Source organism: Paramormyrops kingsleyae, chromosome 16, assembly GCF_048594095.1.
Source record: "Paramormyrops kingsleyae isolate MSU_618 chromosome 16, PKINGS_0.4, whole genome shotgun sequence".
NCBI classification, from domain to species: Eukaryota; Metazoa; Chordata; class Actinopteri; order Osteoglossiformes; family Mormyridae; genus Paramormyrops; species Paramormyrops kingsleyae.
The window spans coordinates 9973382-9990486 of record NC_132812.1 but is presented as its reverse complement, the minus strand read 5'-3'; the positions used below and the strand labels follow the sequence as shown (position 1 = coordinate 9990486).

At 43.5% G+C, this 17105-nt stretch overlaps 1 protein-coding gene across 1 annotated transcript in view; it reads right to left on the bottom strand.

Annotated features, from left to right (window-relative positions):
* Nucleotides 1-1098: 1098 nt before the first annotated feature.
* The window catches only part of LOC111851755 (nebulin-like), a 74653-nt gene continuing 58646 nt past the window's right edge, over nucleotides 1099-17105 (bottom strand). The window contains exons 117-141 of the mRNA XM_072700346.1: nucleotides 16966-17070; nucleotides 16596-16706; nucleotides 16368-16478; nucleotides 16015-16116; nucleotides 15637-15741; nucleotides 15314-15427; nucleotides 15029-15133; nucleotides 14661-14765; nucleotides 13934-14038; nucleotides 10758-10868; nucleotides 10418-10528; nucleotides 9796-9906; nucleotides 9557-9661; nucleotides 9239-9343; nucleotides 8831-8935; nucleotides 8513-8605; nucleotides 8041-8133; nucleotides 6498-6590; nucleotides 6052-6144; nucleotides 5741-5848; nucleotides 5074-5260; nucleotides 4781-4873; nucleotides 4546-4683; nucleotides 2285-2388; nucleotides 1099-1707 (exon numbers count right to left, since the gene is read on the bottom strand). Of these exons, the coding sequence (XP_072556447.1) occupies nucleotides 1534-1707; nucleotides 2285-2388; nucleotides 4546-4683; nucleotides 4781-4873; nucleotides 5074-5260; nucleotides 5741-5848; nucleotides 6052-6144; nucleotides 6498-6590; nucleotides 8041-8133; nucleotides 8513-8605; nucleotides 8831-8935; nucleotides 9239-9343; nucleotides 9557-9661; nucleotides 9796-9906; nucleotides 10418-10528; nucleotides 10758-10868; nucleotides 13934-14038; nucleotides 14661-14765; nucleotides 15029-15133; nucleotides 15314-15427; nucleotides 15637-15741; nucleotides 16015-16116; nucleotides 16368-16478; nucleotides 16596-16706; nucleotides 16966-17070 (2787 nt within the window). The 3' untranslated portion in view covers nucleotides 1099-1533. The remainder of the gene's footprint in view (nucleotides 1708-2284; nucleotides 2389-4545; nucleotides 4684-4780; nucleotides 4874-5073; nucleotides 5261-5740; nucleotides 5849-6051; nucleotides 6145-6497; nucleotides 6591-8040; nucleotides 8134-8512; nucleotides 8606-8830; nucleotides 8936-9238; nucleotides 9344-9556; nucleotides 9662-9795; nucleotides 9907-10417; nucleotides 10529-10757; nucleotides 10869-13933; nucleotides 14039-14660; nucleotides 14766-15028; nucleotides 15134-15313; nucleotides 15428-15636; nucleotides 15742-16014; nucleotides 16117-16367; nucleotides 16479-16595; nucleotides 16707-16965; nucleotides 17071-17105) is intronic.

The window sequence follows — 17105 nt, the reverse complement described above, 5'->3', positions numbered from 1 at the left end:
AAAAATAAAAGTTTCTTATCTCTAACTGTGTAATCTCAGTTGACTGCCTTAGTCACTAGCTCAACTGCAGAGAATGACTTCTTCAAAAAGTAAAAACATTCTTTTTTCCTGTGGTTAATCCCTGGTGGGTGAATTTTGTGGGCATGGTTTGGATATGACGTTCGAACTTGCGTTGTTAGAAACCAGATCAGGTTATTTTTTTATTTTTGCAAAATGAGCAACGTGGGTGTGCAGCAGGGAGTCTGAATAAAAATCCCTTTATCCACTTTTAGTAAAACTGTATTCATCTTGTACTGTTCTCACTTTTTATATCTTGTAGCTTGTTTGGATTAATTTGCTGTGTGCTTCCCATAATCCTCTCTTTTCGCTTTCGACACAGTTCCTGCGTTTCAGGCTGTAGTGCACTGTCATACTGATTTCTGACTTTTGAGCTTTGAGTTGTTTGATCACCTTTGTCATTCCTGTAGCCGTCTCCTAATCTAGCTGGCAATTTATGTTATCACCGGTATGATAACTTACTTTTTTTTTGCATGTACCTTTTTCAAAACTAAAATGCCATGCTCTCAACTGTGGCAAAATGAATATGTGAATCTAGGTTAGAGCATAACATAAGTGTCTCACAACTGTGGAGAATTCATTATGAATCATTTCTGTTGAAATTGAAAATGAGCCAAGGACATGCATGCATCACAGGGGACTTTTGTGTAACCTGCTCTAGTCAACTGATCCATCCCTGTGGAATTGATCCTGCCAAAGGGGAGCCTCCTGCACTGCAAATGTGCCACATGTGGTCAGCATTACACCCTGGTGCAGGAAGTCCAAAGCTGTTTTGTTTATGCATGTTTTGTTAATGCTTATAGCTTTGTCTGAATTTGTATGCTTCCCCCAGCCGCTCTTATATATGCACTTATTGGACCACCACGAGTGACTGGTTTATTTAACTTAAATTTCAGTTAATATCCAAAGGTGTAAGTGCAATAAGAGGTGAAAGTACATCTATTTCGCAAATGTAACTAGTAGCTTTGTTTTCCTGCATGTAACGTATTGGTTTCCACAATAAGCCAAACTGTCCCCAATACACAACACAACACTGCAGTATTGCAGAAACTAAATGCGTTTTATTAGCTATTGTAAGTATACATCTGCCCCCAGGAAACAACATGTCATGCATGAACTAATGGTCAGACTTTACCACAGAAGGGGAGGGTGTTGCCTTTTCTTTTAAAGTTTCTTGTTTTTGAGTTTTACTTAACATTTATTAGTTCCCATAAACGTAGCAAGGACAGATTTAGCCAGTCTTCTTGAATTTCCAATAACTTATATGTCAACTTTTCATTTATTAAATTATCAGTGTTCCTTGGATTTGCCTCTGTTATGGAACAAAATAAATATTTTTAAAGGTGTTTTACAACAGAATGGTATGGCAGATTACAAAAATACTAATTATACAGCATGTTTTTGAAATCTGCCTGGCATGGCATGTGCCGTGGTACCACACATGCGTGAGCGTATGAGCGACACACATGCCGGCCTTTAGATTGCTTCCACGTAATTGGCAGGCAGCATGCCGGTCTTGCCGGTGCGCTGCACGGTTCCATACATCCAGCCCTCGTCGATGGACTGCACATTCATGACGACGTCTCCATCTTTGAACGACACCTCGTCTTCGTCTGTGGCTGCATAGTCATACATGGCACGGACGGTTTTCTGCAACAGGCAGCCACAGAAGGCAAAAGCATTGTAATACATAGCTTAAGGGAGGACAGTACGGCACATTTACGTCAGCTCGACAGATGTGTGGCCGCTTCATTACGTGGGTGGTTAGTTTGGAATTGAATTACCAGTTTAACTGCATAAAAAAAAAGCCATTGTGTAAATACTTCTGGGGGGGTCCCGACTGTGACTTTTGCTGAGCAGGGGGTACGACATCTTTAAACAAATATGGGAAAAAAAGATATTTTTATGTGTCATGGCTATTAAACAATCAATATAGGATAGGGGGCAACTCTGCCCCTAGTGTTTTGCAGTCCAGTGGTTGGGATCCCCTACTGTGGAAGAAAGAGGGACATTTTACTAACAACAGAAGAAATGAAACATAGAAATGCTCAAAAATAAAGCAGGGACTCTTCTATAGAAAGGTCTCTCGTCAGTTGATAGAAGAGGCTGCAGCCAGCCTGTAGGGGGCACCATACAGCGACGGCCATGCCCCTGAACTCCTGCTGTTACAGTATATACAGACTTGGAGCTGGTTTGGCAAGTTTATTTCCTTGCTCTCACTACTTACCCCTGTGGTAGAAGGGTGAGAGGGGACAGAGGATGCTACTGTCAGCTGTGTGGCCACAGAGGATGACCTTTGCTGTATCTCCACAGTTTTGGTCTGCCGATACCCTGGGCAATAAAAAAGAACCGACTGTCTGACAGGCCTGCAGTGCTTAAGGGCTGGGCTGTTGTGATAACTGCAATAATCACAATACCTCAACATTGACAAGCCAACCGCAGGGGATAGCAAGCAACGGTCACAACTGCTCAAAAAACAAACTTTTAGTGAAAGCTGTGAACCATGTGTAAGAAGTTTGTGTGTTGAAATGCATGGGTTAAACACAGATGACGTCACTGACACCGAGCTAACAGGTAGTTTTTTGTTTTTTGAATAAAGGACTATGACAGATAGGAGGTGCTTTGTTATTCATTTAAATAAGAAGTGCATCCATATTTAAATGTCAATACAGTGGAAACCGCTTATAGTGATCATGGTTATAGTGATCAACCGCTTATATGGATCAAAAAGCTTGGGACAGAATCATTCCTGTACAAATACTGTTTAAATAATTCAGATATAGTAATCAAGTAGTCCACTTATAGTGTTCATTTTGGTTTTTTTAGACATGACAACATATGGAAAAATTAAAACTATAGTATTTTTTTTACTTTACTTTGATCACCCTACTTTGTCTTGCAGTAACACCATCAGTTATAATGATCATCCGCTTATAGTGATCAATTTCACATAGACAGACATGATCACTATAAGGAGTGCTGGGTGGTATACCGGTTCATACCAAAAAATGTCTTTTATTATTGTTATGATATGGATTTTTCTTATACCGCAATACTGGTTTAAATAGCATACACAACGTTTGGAAAGTGGCACAGCTGGGAAGTGTTTAAGGGGTGACCTTTTTCACTGGTGCACCGCTAAAAATGTTCTGCGAAAGATCCGAAATGAAAGATATAGCTGACGCTGGAGTTGAAAATAATGAGACACTGGGGTTGTCAAAAATCGATTCTCAGATACTAATCGATATTAAAAATTAGTATCTGATTAGATACTCATTTTCACCATTATTGATACCAACAGTGCGGTTTTTGCCTCATTCGCCACACTTCACAAAGCACCACTACAGCGCAGGCGCGTGTGCACGCATACACACACACTCACGCAGCCCCTCCCCTCCTCTCAATAGCCGGTGAATGCATTCGCGCTGGTTAACACACATATACCGAGTTGGCCGAACATGGCATATGCTGCAGTTGAAGGCACTTCACAAGCTGCTTTAGTTAAAAAAAAAAAAAACGCAAAAGTGCCCTTTGGAAGTACTTTGCAGACGAGCATGGAAAGGCTAAGAATGTCGATAAGTCTCTATGCAGACAGCGCTACAAAGTTGTGGCGACGAAGTCAAGTAGCATGTGAAACCTGGTGAAGCGTCTTAAAGACCGACATCCTGGTCTTTATGAGAAATTTTGCGAGGTCAGTAAAGCTTGTGTTCCAGCAACACTGAGCTATTAAACACTTACCAAAAATGTTAACTTGGCCAGTGGACACCTTAACATTAGCCGTTTATCTATAAGCAGTTAGCCAACAAACACGTTAGCCGAATGTTATCATTAAGGTAGTGGATTGGCGCAATGGCTAATGATATAATAATATAATTAATGTGGGAACAATGCAAAAATGTAAAACAAAAATGTGTCCTGTAAAATGTGGTAAACGGCCAGTCATAGTTTAAAAAAAATACCATCATATACCGTGAAATCGATACACTTTGAAAAAATACCGTGATATAAATTTTTGGTCACACCGCCCAGCTCTAGCTATGAGCAGTTTCCACTGTATATTTCTGGCATTATAATTGAAAAATGACTTAAAAGGGATGGAATCTTTTATGTTTTATAATTTAATCATTGCAGATTCCCAGATGTTTTTTCTAATTCTGAAATAATATTTTATGTTTTTTATATTATTATTATTTTTTTTACATTTAAATCCAACTTCTGGGACCACAGACATGGCCTTGAATGCTCATATTTAAAAAGCAACAATGTGCTTGATTATAGACTAACAATAAAGTTTATTAATATGGCAGTAAATTGATATAAATTAAGTCACTTGCAAAAAATTTAAAAAAATTAAAAAGGCAATACTGCATATCGTGTTGTTGAACCACTGTAAATCACCACAGGGGAAATTTATTTACCACAACAGCCCAGCTTAAGGATTCTGTGGAATATGTGATCATGCCAAGGATCAGGATTCTCCGAGCTCACCTAAAGATGAGCTGCCAAAGCCGTTGCTGTACTGGGACAGTTGGTGGTCTGCATTCTCGGAAACTTCTGACTTCTCATCCCCTGGGATTAGCATGCTGGTGGATCGGGAAAGGTCCTTACTGCGCCGCTGGGCTTGGACTGCATAATGAAAGGGTTGGGATGGGGGGCATGTTTTATGTCATGGTCTTGTACCTTGTGCCAGCTTGATGCATTTCTGAGGGGCTCTGACTCCTACCTGACATCTTGTGTAGACTCCTGGACTGGATGTTGTCCTCTGCAGGGTCATAGTCAAAGACTGATCCAGGGTTGGTGCGCCACACACGCAAGTCTGTTGAGACAGTGATAAGGTTCAAGATGTCTGCCACTCTGAAATGAGGAAATAAGCTGCTGAATTTATTGGTTTAACTTAAATGGTTTGTGACTCCCCTTGATAAAGACACTTCTGACTGAATTACATTCATTAGGTACTTCAGTGGCCACTTGCATTGATTTTTTGCAGTGGAGCTCAATAGAAACAAATGTGCTAACCTGTGATGGTATCCTGGTCATGGTCCTCTGCCCTTTTTCTCTCCATCTCCACCACTTTCCTCTGGATTCCACGGTAGTTGATGTCACTGAAATCTTGTGTGTTCTTCTTCACACGCTCAGTTATGGGGTCGGTCACAACGGGCGTGAAGCTGCCCTTGTTCTTCTCAAACTCTTGGTGGTACACCACCTAATGGACACAGTGAGTACTGCACTCAGAAATTTCACTACCAAACCCTGTGAGACCTCTGAAACATCTGGTATGAGTGTCAATGTCAGAATGACCACATGATATGAGGCAGCAGCTTACAAATTATTCAGAATGAGAATATAAACAAATATGCCAGAAAGATAAGACATGTCCAGGAGTATGCTGGATGATCATTACATTTACGTTTTACAACACTTTATAGTACAAGTGAGGCAAATAGTACTTGTCGCTTTGACAGCACATATGTTCGTAAATTAGGTATAAGTGCAGCTAGGCTGAGCTTCCAGTGAATGCCCAGGTACAAGTGTAAGCAGTATCAGAGCAGGAGCTAGAAAACAACTTTTGACAAAGCAAGATAAGATAAGACTATTCAATGGCCAGAAATGCAACATAAGAACATTCAGGAAACATAAAAATGCATCAGGCTAGTAGAGGAATGAACAGAGGTCAGATACTCACTCCAGAGATGTTGCGTTGGGTCTCCTTGACTCGCCTCATCTCAGGGGTGTCTAAGACAAAAGCTGCTCGGCCCTGGATATGCTTGCGGAAACTGTCGGAGTACAGTACCTGAGGATGGAAACCATGGGGTAAGGCACTATATTCCAGAACATTCTGTTGCATCTCATATTTTAAAGAAAGAGGGGTTATTTCAGTAACATGAAGCGGTTAAAGGAGCTGATTTCCCAGTTCAGCTGAGGGAGAACAGAAGAGAATAACATAAACAGCTTAAGCTCATGTTCCAGGTTGAACATGCTGTTGCAGGAGAATACCGAGCTAATGTGCTCTTGGTTGCGTTTGACTCGCTCCATTTCGGGTGTGAAGATGACTGGGGTTCCCTTCGCTGCGTTGTCCTTATACATCACCTGCAGGACAGAAGCACATGATGGAGGCAGTGAAAGACCGGACTTCAACCAGCCATTGAAGCAGTTTCCTCCAGGATAATAAAAGTATTCTGATTTTGATTCTGAAACTAGTCGGTTATCGTGCTGTAATTGGAGTGCAACTTATACTTCTTGAAGTAGTATGAGGAGGGTCTCCTATTGCTGGAAGGGATGGCAGCATGCATTAGGCGTGAACATCAGTGGAAAAACATGGCTAGAGCACATTGAGCAGTTTGTCATCATTTAAACATAATAGACATGACAGGATCTACTGAGCTTGAGAGATTTCAGATATTTCTGTTATTTAAGAAATAGGGCACAGGAGGCTGTACTACCGAGCTGATGTTCTTCTGGGTTTCCCGAACCCGTTTCACCTCAGGGAGGTCAGAGATGGCTGTACCTTGGCCCACTGACTCCTTATACTTTATCTAGCCATGGGTGGTTCCGTGTGGAAAGAGGAAACAGATAATGAGAACACAGTGCTCAAATGATGATGTCACAGGGAATGTGACCGTAGCGTACCTCTGCAATGACACAAAACATTCATAGTGATGGAGCTGGTTAGCATGATTAGTGGGTTAACACATATTTAAGGGCTCTTGTTCTTCTAAAAGTGAATGTGCACAGTACGTCCAAACAAATTCTGTTTCTTAATGTTACTACCTTACCAGAACACCACTAAAACAAACTGGATACTCTATGACCAGTTAGAGTTTAGTTACACATTACAGGAACTGTGTATACCAGGGGTACTCAACTGGTGGACCATGGTCCACTTCCAGATTGAAACACAATTTAGTCTGGACATCGCAATCATTTTGCCCCCCCTAGTTGAACCACCCCCCGGTTGGCAAAACGAGGGGAACCCCCCACTGTAAAAATACTGTCACAGATGGCTTTGTGCCATTGCTGGATTTTGTACCTCCAAGAAATTTACTGAGTACTCCTGGTGTATGCAGTGTATGTGGTTTTGGTGATGACTCGGTGATTTCATTGTTGTCAGTTTGTTCTGCAAAATTCTGTATGACTTGTGCTGACAAGTCCGATGTGACACCCTTATTTGTGTTTAAAGGCCAGGGGAACTGTAGAGAGAGGAATATATTCACATTTTCACACACATATACTCAACACTTCCAATTATCCATGAACATTCTCATGAAATCCCTTGTATAAGTGATACTGTAGCGTATCCTGTTAATGCTTGAATTATGTACAAAATTTTTTAAGATACTAAATAGAGATGGCAGGATTAGCAGAGGTTACTAGAAAGGTTTCACAGCAAACAGCAAATAAATAAAACATCTCTGATACTATGTGCTTTGAATGGGGGGAAAACATGCTAGAAATGACAGCTGCTTTAATGCTCATCAAGTGGATCAGTTGCAATAAATATTTCACTGATAACTGAGTGCTGAATATAGTGAGACCAGTTATACCACAAAACAATGAAAATGCGCCTGTTGTGTGACTGGAAGGCATGGCTATGCCAGACTATGCCTCGATCGCTACAGTTAGGGCCAGAGTGACAATGCAGTGCTTTGAGACGCCGCTCCATACATTTGATCTTGTATTCATTGACATTTCCTTTAGGTAAAATGTGTCATTGCATGTAATGCTTATTAGTGAGGTCCAGGAAAGGGAATCCCAAAAGATTTTCATTTGTTTGCTGGGGCATTTGCAAACAAATGGCAGAGTAAGTAAATAAATAATTGCACTCAAAATACAAAAACAAGGAAAGGTCAAGGGGATGGGAGGTCTACAGGTGGAAACTTTTGGGAGGAGTTTATCAGGTCTGTTTCTGGGAGTTGTTGAAGCAAAGGAGAGGACAGTGTGGGAAGTCACTATCAGGAGCACTAGGTGAACACAAGGGGGTGCTACCGAGCTGATGTTCTTCTGGGTTTCCCGAACCCGTTTCACCTCGGGGAGGTCTGGGATGGCTGTACCTTGACCCAATGCATCCTTGTACTTTATCTACTCAGGATGAGTCCCACAATGGAGGAATAAGACCACACAGGACAGCACATTAAACAGTGAACAGTACAACATTAAACAGGACACGGAGCACAGCTACATGGAAGAATCATTCTTGATGCTTACATAGTGGAACCTAAGCCAAAAATATATATGAGCATGCTTTATTCATAAGCTAACTATATAGAGCTTTAAATTGGTAGGTGCGTAATTTCAATATGTTTTATTTTAAATGAAGAACAACAGATGTGTTAATGCTAAATGCAAGGAGGGTGATCATTATGGGTCGTTTAATTGGGAATCAGAAGGACTCATCCAAACACTTGCTAACAGTTTTAAAATGACTGGGTATGGGGATGGGTTAACAACACTAGTGTACCGTGCTAATTGCTCGCTGATTGCGTTTAACTCTCTCCATCTCTGGGGTCTCCGCTACAGCTGTTCCACCTCCCAGTTCCTCTTTGTACAATATCTTTAATAGAACAGCACCACGAGCATGAGTACAGATACTCTCTGTTGCTAAAAGTACAAAGACAAGCTGGAACGTATGACAGGTTTCTGTTGGACATAAAATCACGGTTTTGTGCCAAAAAACACAGGTCCTATACTGAGAATGAAAAGGAAAAAGAAAACAGAAAAAAACAAAAGAAGACAAGAAAGACAAAAAAAGAAGAATTAAAAGAAGTGGAACAAGTACCGAGCTGAAATTCCTTTGATTTTCTTTAACACGCTGCATTTCCGGGGTGTCCTTTATGACAGACATTTTTCCCCGAATGTTTTTAAGGTCAGTCTGGTACTGAAGCTACAGGGAAAAAGAGCACAAAAAGTTATAAAGGTCCAAAAGTCACCAAGAAAGAACAGGTTTTAAAAATCACTCTCCACCCCTAAACTGTTGAAAACACAATTATCCATTTTAAAAAGTTAAATTCTTTATGACAAAATTATTCATTGGCAGGTGATGTGTTATTCACTGGCTTGTTTTTTAATATTTCTTAATCCGAATGGCACACTGCTCCACAACACAGGACACATCACCACCACGAGGCGGGCAGAGGGGCCTTGGCACGATACACAAACACAATCCATTTGCCTGTTCACTGCTTACCGTGCTGAAGTTCTTCTGGTTCTCACGGAATCGCTGCATCTCGGGGGTGTCCAGAACCGGCACATAGTGAGACATGCTCTTCTCAGCGTCCTCCTTGTACTTTTTCTGTCAATGATGCAATGAACAAAAGTGTCCTCATAAACCCTAATACTGGTGTAGACTTTGGTATCCAGAAACATAGAGTATATCTATATAGGGCAGTGAGGTTACTTCATATATATATAATATACACATTTATAAGTGTCTTTTTTATGGTGTTAAAATACTCTTCTTCTCTGGGCTGTGAGGGTGTCATCAGTGTGCGAACAGCGTCCTCACCTGGCTGACGAGGTTTCGGACCTGCTGAGCGTGGATGATGTCAGGCGTGTCGGTCACCGTTGTGTAGCTGGCTCGGTCCTGCTCAGCTGTCTGCTTGTACTTTGTCTGAGGAGCAGAGGTGTTGCTTTGGTATCCGTAGGCAGTTGGGTTAGTTCCCGAGCGTGATCTCACAGCAGGGGCTGGCATAATAACAAACGGGTTAACGCAGACCTTTACAGAGTGAACTTTAAGTCACTGACCTGGCTGAGGATATCGGTGGCATTCTTTGCCCTCATGAAGTCTGGGGTGTCTGTTGCTATGGCGATCCCTTTGCCCTTAATCTCATTCTCCAGGGCCTTTTTGTATTCCCTCTGCAAATAACCCATTAGCAGTAGTTCTGTGTTATGCGACTCGGTTAGTTTGTTTCCGTAACAATAGACAATCTGCTATCAAAAATATTTTACATTATTATATACTAAATATGAGGTGACATGAATGTGGGGGAAAATGTATAAATACTGCACATCAGAATAGTGGCGAGAATGGTAAAGCACAGTGGGGGACGAATCTGATAATATCACAAGTTATGTGACTTTAGAAGGACTTCAGCAGTTATCTGTTAGTAAAGTGACTTTGCTAGTGAGAAAACTTACAAACTTATTTACAACCAGAGAGAAAAGGAGACATAGCGGAACCTACCAAAATAAGTATGCCAATTATAATGTTTTGTTAATGTGGGGTTGGGGGGGGTTAGTCATGAGAATAAACTTATTGATGTCATTAGGGGAGGAGCAGGCCTGTTAACTGGGGAATAACCAAAAGACACCATCTTTAGCCAGCTGGCAGACATGATGATGGCGACCAAACCGATGGCAGCCATACCTCATTCAGAATTTGGGTTGCATTCTTTGCTCTCAACAGTTCAGGAGTTTCATCCAGGACCGTTAAGCCTTTACCCTTGACCCCTTCCTCTAGATCCCTCCTGTACTCTTTCTGTATGGTAAAAACGGAGAGAGAGACATTGCGCAAACAGTAGAGAGGTATATTTACACAAAGAACTGAACTCCCAGCCATCATAGGTCTGTTAGAGAAACACCTCTCAATTCAGGAACACGATGCCAATACTGACTCTGAAATCAAATGAGTCGGACAGTTGAGCAGAGGTCATTCCTCACAGACATGACGTGGTGATTTTGGCATGACGCCAGTTGATGGAGTTTACCTCACTGATGATTTTGGTGGCATGTCTGACGTGCATCATGGCAGGGGTGACCTCCAGGCCAGAGAGATTCCTCCCTTTGATGGACTCCTCATATTCCTTCTTATAATCTTTCTGTCAACCAAGAAGAAAAAATTAAGGGGGGGCAGCACTGGTAACTTGATGGGATACCACTGATTTCCTTTTAGTCCAGTTGAATACCAAGGTTGGTATCACCGATACCAATCCTGATTCCTATATTTGGTGCCAGCCCAACTCTGATGGCATGGTTGCTGGCAGATCGATCATTCCATTTCCCTCGACACTAGTGTCTGTGCCCCTGAAAGTCTGCCCCTTTCTTCCCCACCTTTTGGGTGCCCTGCATGGTAGAAGTTCATGTCCTGCTCCCTATAATAATATAAACATTTAAATTACCAGGTCCTCTCCTGGATCTGACACCTTATCGTGGTGGAGGGGTTTGCGTGTTCCAATGATCCCAGGAGCTAAGTTGCCCGGGGCTTTATGCCCCTGGTAGGGTCACCCAAGGCAAACAGGTCCTGGGTGAGGAACCAGACGAAGTGCGGCTCATCAGACCTCTTATGATGAGTAAAAACAGATTCACTTTTCCCTCGCCCGGACACGGGTCACCGGGGCCCCCCCCCTGAAGCTAGACCTGGGGGTGTGGCTCGATGGCGAGCGCCTGGTGGCCAGGCCTGCACCTATGGGAGGGGCCAAAGGGGTCAGGTGCAGTGTGAGTTGGGCAGTGGCCGAAGGCGGGGACCTTGGCGGTCCGATCCTCGGTTGCAGAAGCTAGCTCTAGGGACATGGAATGTCATCTCTCTGGTGGGGAAGGAGCCTGAGCTGGTGCGCGAGGCTGCGAGGTTCCGACTAGATATAGTCAAGCTCACTTCGACTCACGGCTTGGGCTCTGAAACCAGTCTCCTCGAAGGGGGTTGGACCCTCTTCCACTCTAGAGTTGCTCACGGGGAAAGGCACAGAGCAGGGGTAGGCATACTTATTGGCCCCTGGCTGGGCGCCTGTACATTGGGGTTTACCGCGGTGGACGAGAGGGTAGCCTCCCTTCGTCTTCGGGTGGGGGGATGGGTCCTGACTGTTGTTTACGCTTATGCGCCAAATGGCAGTTCAGAATACCCACCCTTTTTGGAGTCCTTGGAAGGGGTGTTGGAGAGCGCTCCTCCTGGGGACTCTCTTGTTCTGCTGGGGGACTTCAATGTTCACGTGGGCAATGACAGTGAGACCTGGAAGGGCGTGATTGGGAGGAACGGCTCCCCTGATCTGAACCCAAGTGGTGTTTCGTTATTGGACTTCTATGCTCGTCACGGATTGTCCATAATGAACACCATATTCAAGCATAAGGGTGTCCATATGTGAACTTGGCACCAGGACACCCTAGGCCGCAGTTCAATGATTGACTTTGTGGTCGTGTCATCGGATTTGCAGCCGCATGTATTGGACACTTGGGTGAGGAGAAGGGCGGAGCTGTCAACTGATCACCACCTGGTGGTGGGTTGGCTCCGCTGGTGGGGGAGGAAGCCGGTCAGACCTGGCAGGCCCAAGCGTATAGTGCGAATCTGCTGGGAACGTCTGGCGGAATCCCCTGTCAGAAGGAGCTTCAACTCCTACCTCTAGCAGAACTTCACCCATGTCCTGGGGGAGGTGGGGGACATTGAGCCCGAATGGGCCATGTTCCGTGCCTCCATTGTGGAGACGGCTGACTGGAGCTGTGGCCGTAAGGTGGTCGGTGCCTGTTGCGGCGGCAATCCCTGACCCCGCTGATGGACATCGGCGGTGAGGGATGCCGTCAAGCAGAAGAAGGAGTCCTATCGGGCCTTTTTAGCCTGTGGGACTCCGGAGGCAGCTGAGTACGTGCTCACTAGGTTTCACGTATCCTGCACATGTTCCAACAGTTTACAGCACATTCACGGAACATTTTGTTTTTGTGGGATGAATTGAAGCATGTGTGTTATTCTTTGACTTTTTTTTTTTTGTTTTACTTAAATCAGGCTCCAGTCACCGCCAACGCTGTGCACCACGATATATTGCCTTAATACTGCATCTCCATATCAGTTTAATAGAAAGAATAGCAGTGGCGGTTCTAGACCATTTCAGCTGGGGGGGGGCAGACCAGGGCCAGTTGTTCTGTTAGGGGGGGCAAATAAATGCATTTGACCTTAATGTCCTCCAAGTATTACTTACACTAGTATTAAGTTATTTATGAAATGCTTTGCAGTCACATTTTACAACTGACCACCCCTAGAACTGCCCCTGAACAGGTGTCTATTTTTGAGGGAATTAAAAATAATACCTTTGGGATTTTTAAATACCAGGGTACACCGTAATACCATCATACCATCCAAGTCTAGTATTGATCCGCACATTCCACTGTGACCTTTCCTGTGAAACACCGAACGCAGTGTTCTCACACTGTCATAGGCTTCTGTGCCCTCTAATATGGACTGATGTAGCTGTGGTAGCAGCTCTTTAAGCATGCAGCTACTATGGGGTACTGATACTCCACATATAACAACATCCGTTTGCTAGGCCACAGTTCTCTGCTGTGGTCCTGCAGAACCCTTGTGCATACTGTTTTTCCACTGGAGCTCTTCTATTAATTACTTTCGGGTGAATGTTTGAATACATTTGAAAGAAATGCTTCAGGGACCGGCTCTCCTTTTTTTTTTTTGCTCTTATTAAACCAAATTTGTATTTAAACATTTTTAAACGGTTGCATATGTGCGAATCAAATACACTGTCTTTCTATTATTGCGTAATTCCAACACTGAAGATCTGGTTACTGTTGTACTGCCTATTGTGATTACACTAACCATTTACTCATTTTAAGGGACCCAGGAATTATCTGCACTATTTGAGCATCGGTATCATTTAAAAATTCATTATATGTAATTAATATGAGCTGGGTCCTTGGGTTAATATGAGTCCTTCACAGAATAGCTCAGTCTGGGCCAGTTATGATCTTGGCTGTAACAGAATCCAGCTCACACAGTGCATCGCCAGCGCCATCAGTAACATGTTCAAGTACATTTGCTTAGTATGGATGGTTGGTACATGAGCTGGTTGGTACCAGAGGGTTCTCTGACTGCAGTCTACTAAAGTAACCAGCTCTCCATCACATTGTTACCCAGCACATAAAGCATGTGTCCATATGTTTAACTTCTCACCTGGCTCTGCAGTTGCTGGGCCTCCTTGGCTGACACATACAAAGGCGTCTCAAAGTCCAGCATGGCCTTGCCACGCTCCTTCTCATACTTCTCCTTGTACTTCACCTGGAATTGCATCACAAGTTCTCAGTAATCCCCCACAATGTTCTGGAGCCTGACTTTCTCTAAACAATATGTTCTGGGATTTGTGGGATGGATTCAGCCAATAAAAACAGTCACAGAAAAACAAATCCAGATGTCCCAGACTTTAATCAGGGTTGCTGTGTAATATTGCTGTCTTAGTACGAGTGAGGTTGAATACGATGTAGTACGATCAGAGGTCGTCATAGCATTACGCATTGTTTTGTTAATATTACTTTACAGTGCAAACTTATGAGGTGTCAGGATGACTGTTGTTGAATGTAATCACTGAGTCTCTCCATCTGCTTTTTGTACCTGCTGTTGACATGTTGCTTTATTATGCTTGATGCTTTTATCTCGACTGTTCTGCTGAAGGTCTTTGACTGCCTACTGCTCACTCACTGCCCTATCTGTCCTTTCTGTTACAAACAATTACCATCAACACCAGCCACACACGATGCAGTGAAACGTCATGGCATAAACAGAAGTGTGCTCGGACTGACTGAACTGGTAGAAATCAGCAGAGGATCAGCCAGTGAGGGTCTGGGAGTCTAACGTGGAGCAGCTGGGGGCTTTTCATGACCCCCCCAGTGTTTTGCCCACTTACTTGGCTCTGCAGTTCTGAAGCCTCCTTATGATGGATCTGCTCAGGTGTGTCTGGAATCATGTGATAGCGACCTTTACTCTCCTCAAATTTCTTCTTGTACTGATACTAAGGGGGAATTTGGAAAGGTCACTTAATACAATAAGTCACAGGATGAAGAGTTACAAAAACAGCAAAAGAAAGGGACATATCACTTTTAAAAGGAAAATATCACTTTTATTTATCCTGTGAACTAGTAATACTTGCAATTTATGCTAGTAACTGTAATTCACTAAAGTACTATTGTAAAATACAGGGTTAGTCAGGAGTGGCAGGTAGGGTTTGGGTTAGGAAAGAGCGATAGGTAGGCTTAGGCTTCGGGTAGCTCTTACATCACTGGACAGTTTGCTGGTGCTCAGGCTGTGCTGCATGGACAGAGACTCAGACATGTTTGTTACAGGTTTGTGGATCTTCTTCAGGTCTGTCTTGTACTTCACCTGAGGCAGGTCATAATGAGGCAGATAAAAACACAAGTCACCCTCACATTCCTTCTGGCAGACAGCATTATATTCATATGAGTGTTTTGTTTTCTCTTATATGATAATTGAGATTGTCAATATTAAAACAGCTTTAATGTGAAGGCCTTGTATACTGTATCTGTCCCTTCAAGTGCTCACCTCACTGGCGAGGGTATTGGCATCCTTTAGAGTTTGGTAAATCTTGCTGCTCTTGAGGTCATACTGTGGCCTCTGCCCCTTCATCTCTTTATCAAACTTCTCCTTGTACCTGACCTGTTGGAAAGTGACAATGGTCACACTGCAGTAACCTTCAGTAATCTTCTTTCATGTAGATAAGGAGAGATGCTGGAATGTTGGAATCTGTCCTGAATCATTACTGCAGAGAACTGGTTCCTAAAAATACTATAAAGTATAATCACAAGCATGAGCTACAGCAGGTAGGTCATCATCCTTGTGTGAAGGTCCTTCCTGCGAATCCGTACCTGGCTGGTGAGTTTGGACACCTCAGTGGCGAGGGTGATATCGGGCCGGTTAGCCAGCGACCCCCCGCGACTGGCCTCCTCACGGGCTTTGTCCCGGTAACCTACCTGTGAAGGGCAGCAGAGTGGAGACATGATCACTGAGCAGTTTATTTTAGGATCTCTCATTGTTTTCCCACAAATTGGAATTTTGGAGGATTTCTTGCCGATGTGCAGTTTTCCTTCAACATCTTACAGTTTCTGTCAAACAGTGCTGACAAACTACTGCAGCTCAGAATTCTTTCATAAAATGAAATGATTTGATGATCTGTAAGCTAAGCATGGAGTGATCGTAAGAGTAGCTGGTGGTCAGTAGCCAGGGCTGCTTCCTCGGGGCCTCACGTTGCTGATGAGCTTGGCGGCTTGGGTGGCCTTCCTGATGTCAGGCCGGTCTGCGACTGGCGTGTACTGTAGCTTAGCTTTTCTCTCCTGCTTATACGACACCTGGACCAGCATGAGAGAAAAGTGGGTTTTTTATGCTATATGCCAAAACTCTGGATGTCAATAAAAATTAAGAAAAGCGCCAGGACTTCCCACTGTATATGAGTATCAGGTTACATTCCCACAACAGATTAACTCTATTTAGATTAACAGAATCGTGATATTTCCAGTTCCTGGTTGCTTCACAATACATTGGTCTTGGAGGGAATGTTATTCAATAGGGGACCAATGAGGAGAAAGCGAGAGTCACTCACATTGCTCTGGCTCTTGGCCACGTCCATTGCGTGCTGCACATCAGGGGGGACGATCATGTTGTTGTACTGGGACTTGCCCTTTTCTTTCTCAAACTTCAGCTTGTATTTTTTCTGTAGTGAGACAGAGCATCAGCAGCCATATATACAGTGAAACAGCAAAAAGGGCCAGTATTCTTTGTCTTATTCACGGGCTTTTCAACCAGAGCTGGGGACCCCCAGCAAGCTCACCTCGCTGACCAGTTTGGACATCTCCTTCACATGGGCGGTCTCCCGTGTCTCCGGCAGCGTTGTGAAAGAGCCAGACTGCATTTGCTTCTTGCTGGCCTCCTTATATTTGTTCTGGAGAGGCGGCAGGACATTTGTTCGGCGTTTCTGCATTCACTGATGTCAGGCATAACCGACATCATGTCATGATGATGTGGCCCGTGGAATCACACACAAGTGTGCAGTTTACTGGTATATAATGGATAATTATCCCAAGAATGTACTGAGATGTACAGAGGTTTTTGAAGAAGCTGGATGGTAACACACCGAGGAGAACAAAAAATGGTGGAGTATACATTCTGTATAAATGTACATTTAAATAATAGTTCCTTACCACAGATGAGAGGGAGGCCACTGATTTGATATGGAGCATGTGAGGGGTGTCAGGAACAGTTTTGTAGTTTCCCTTTGCCTTCTCATACTTCTCCTTGTATTTGACCTGTTGAAACAGAGCTCAGCATTGCATGTAATGAC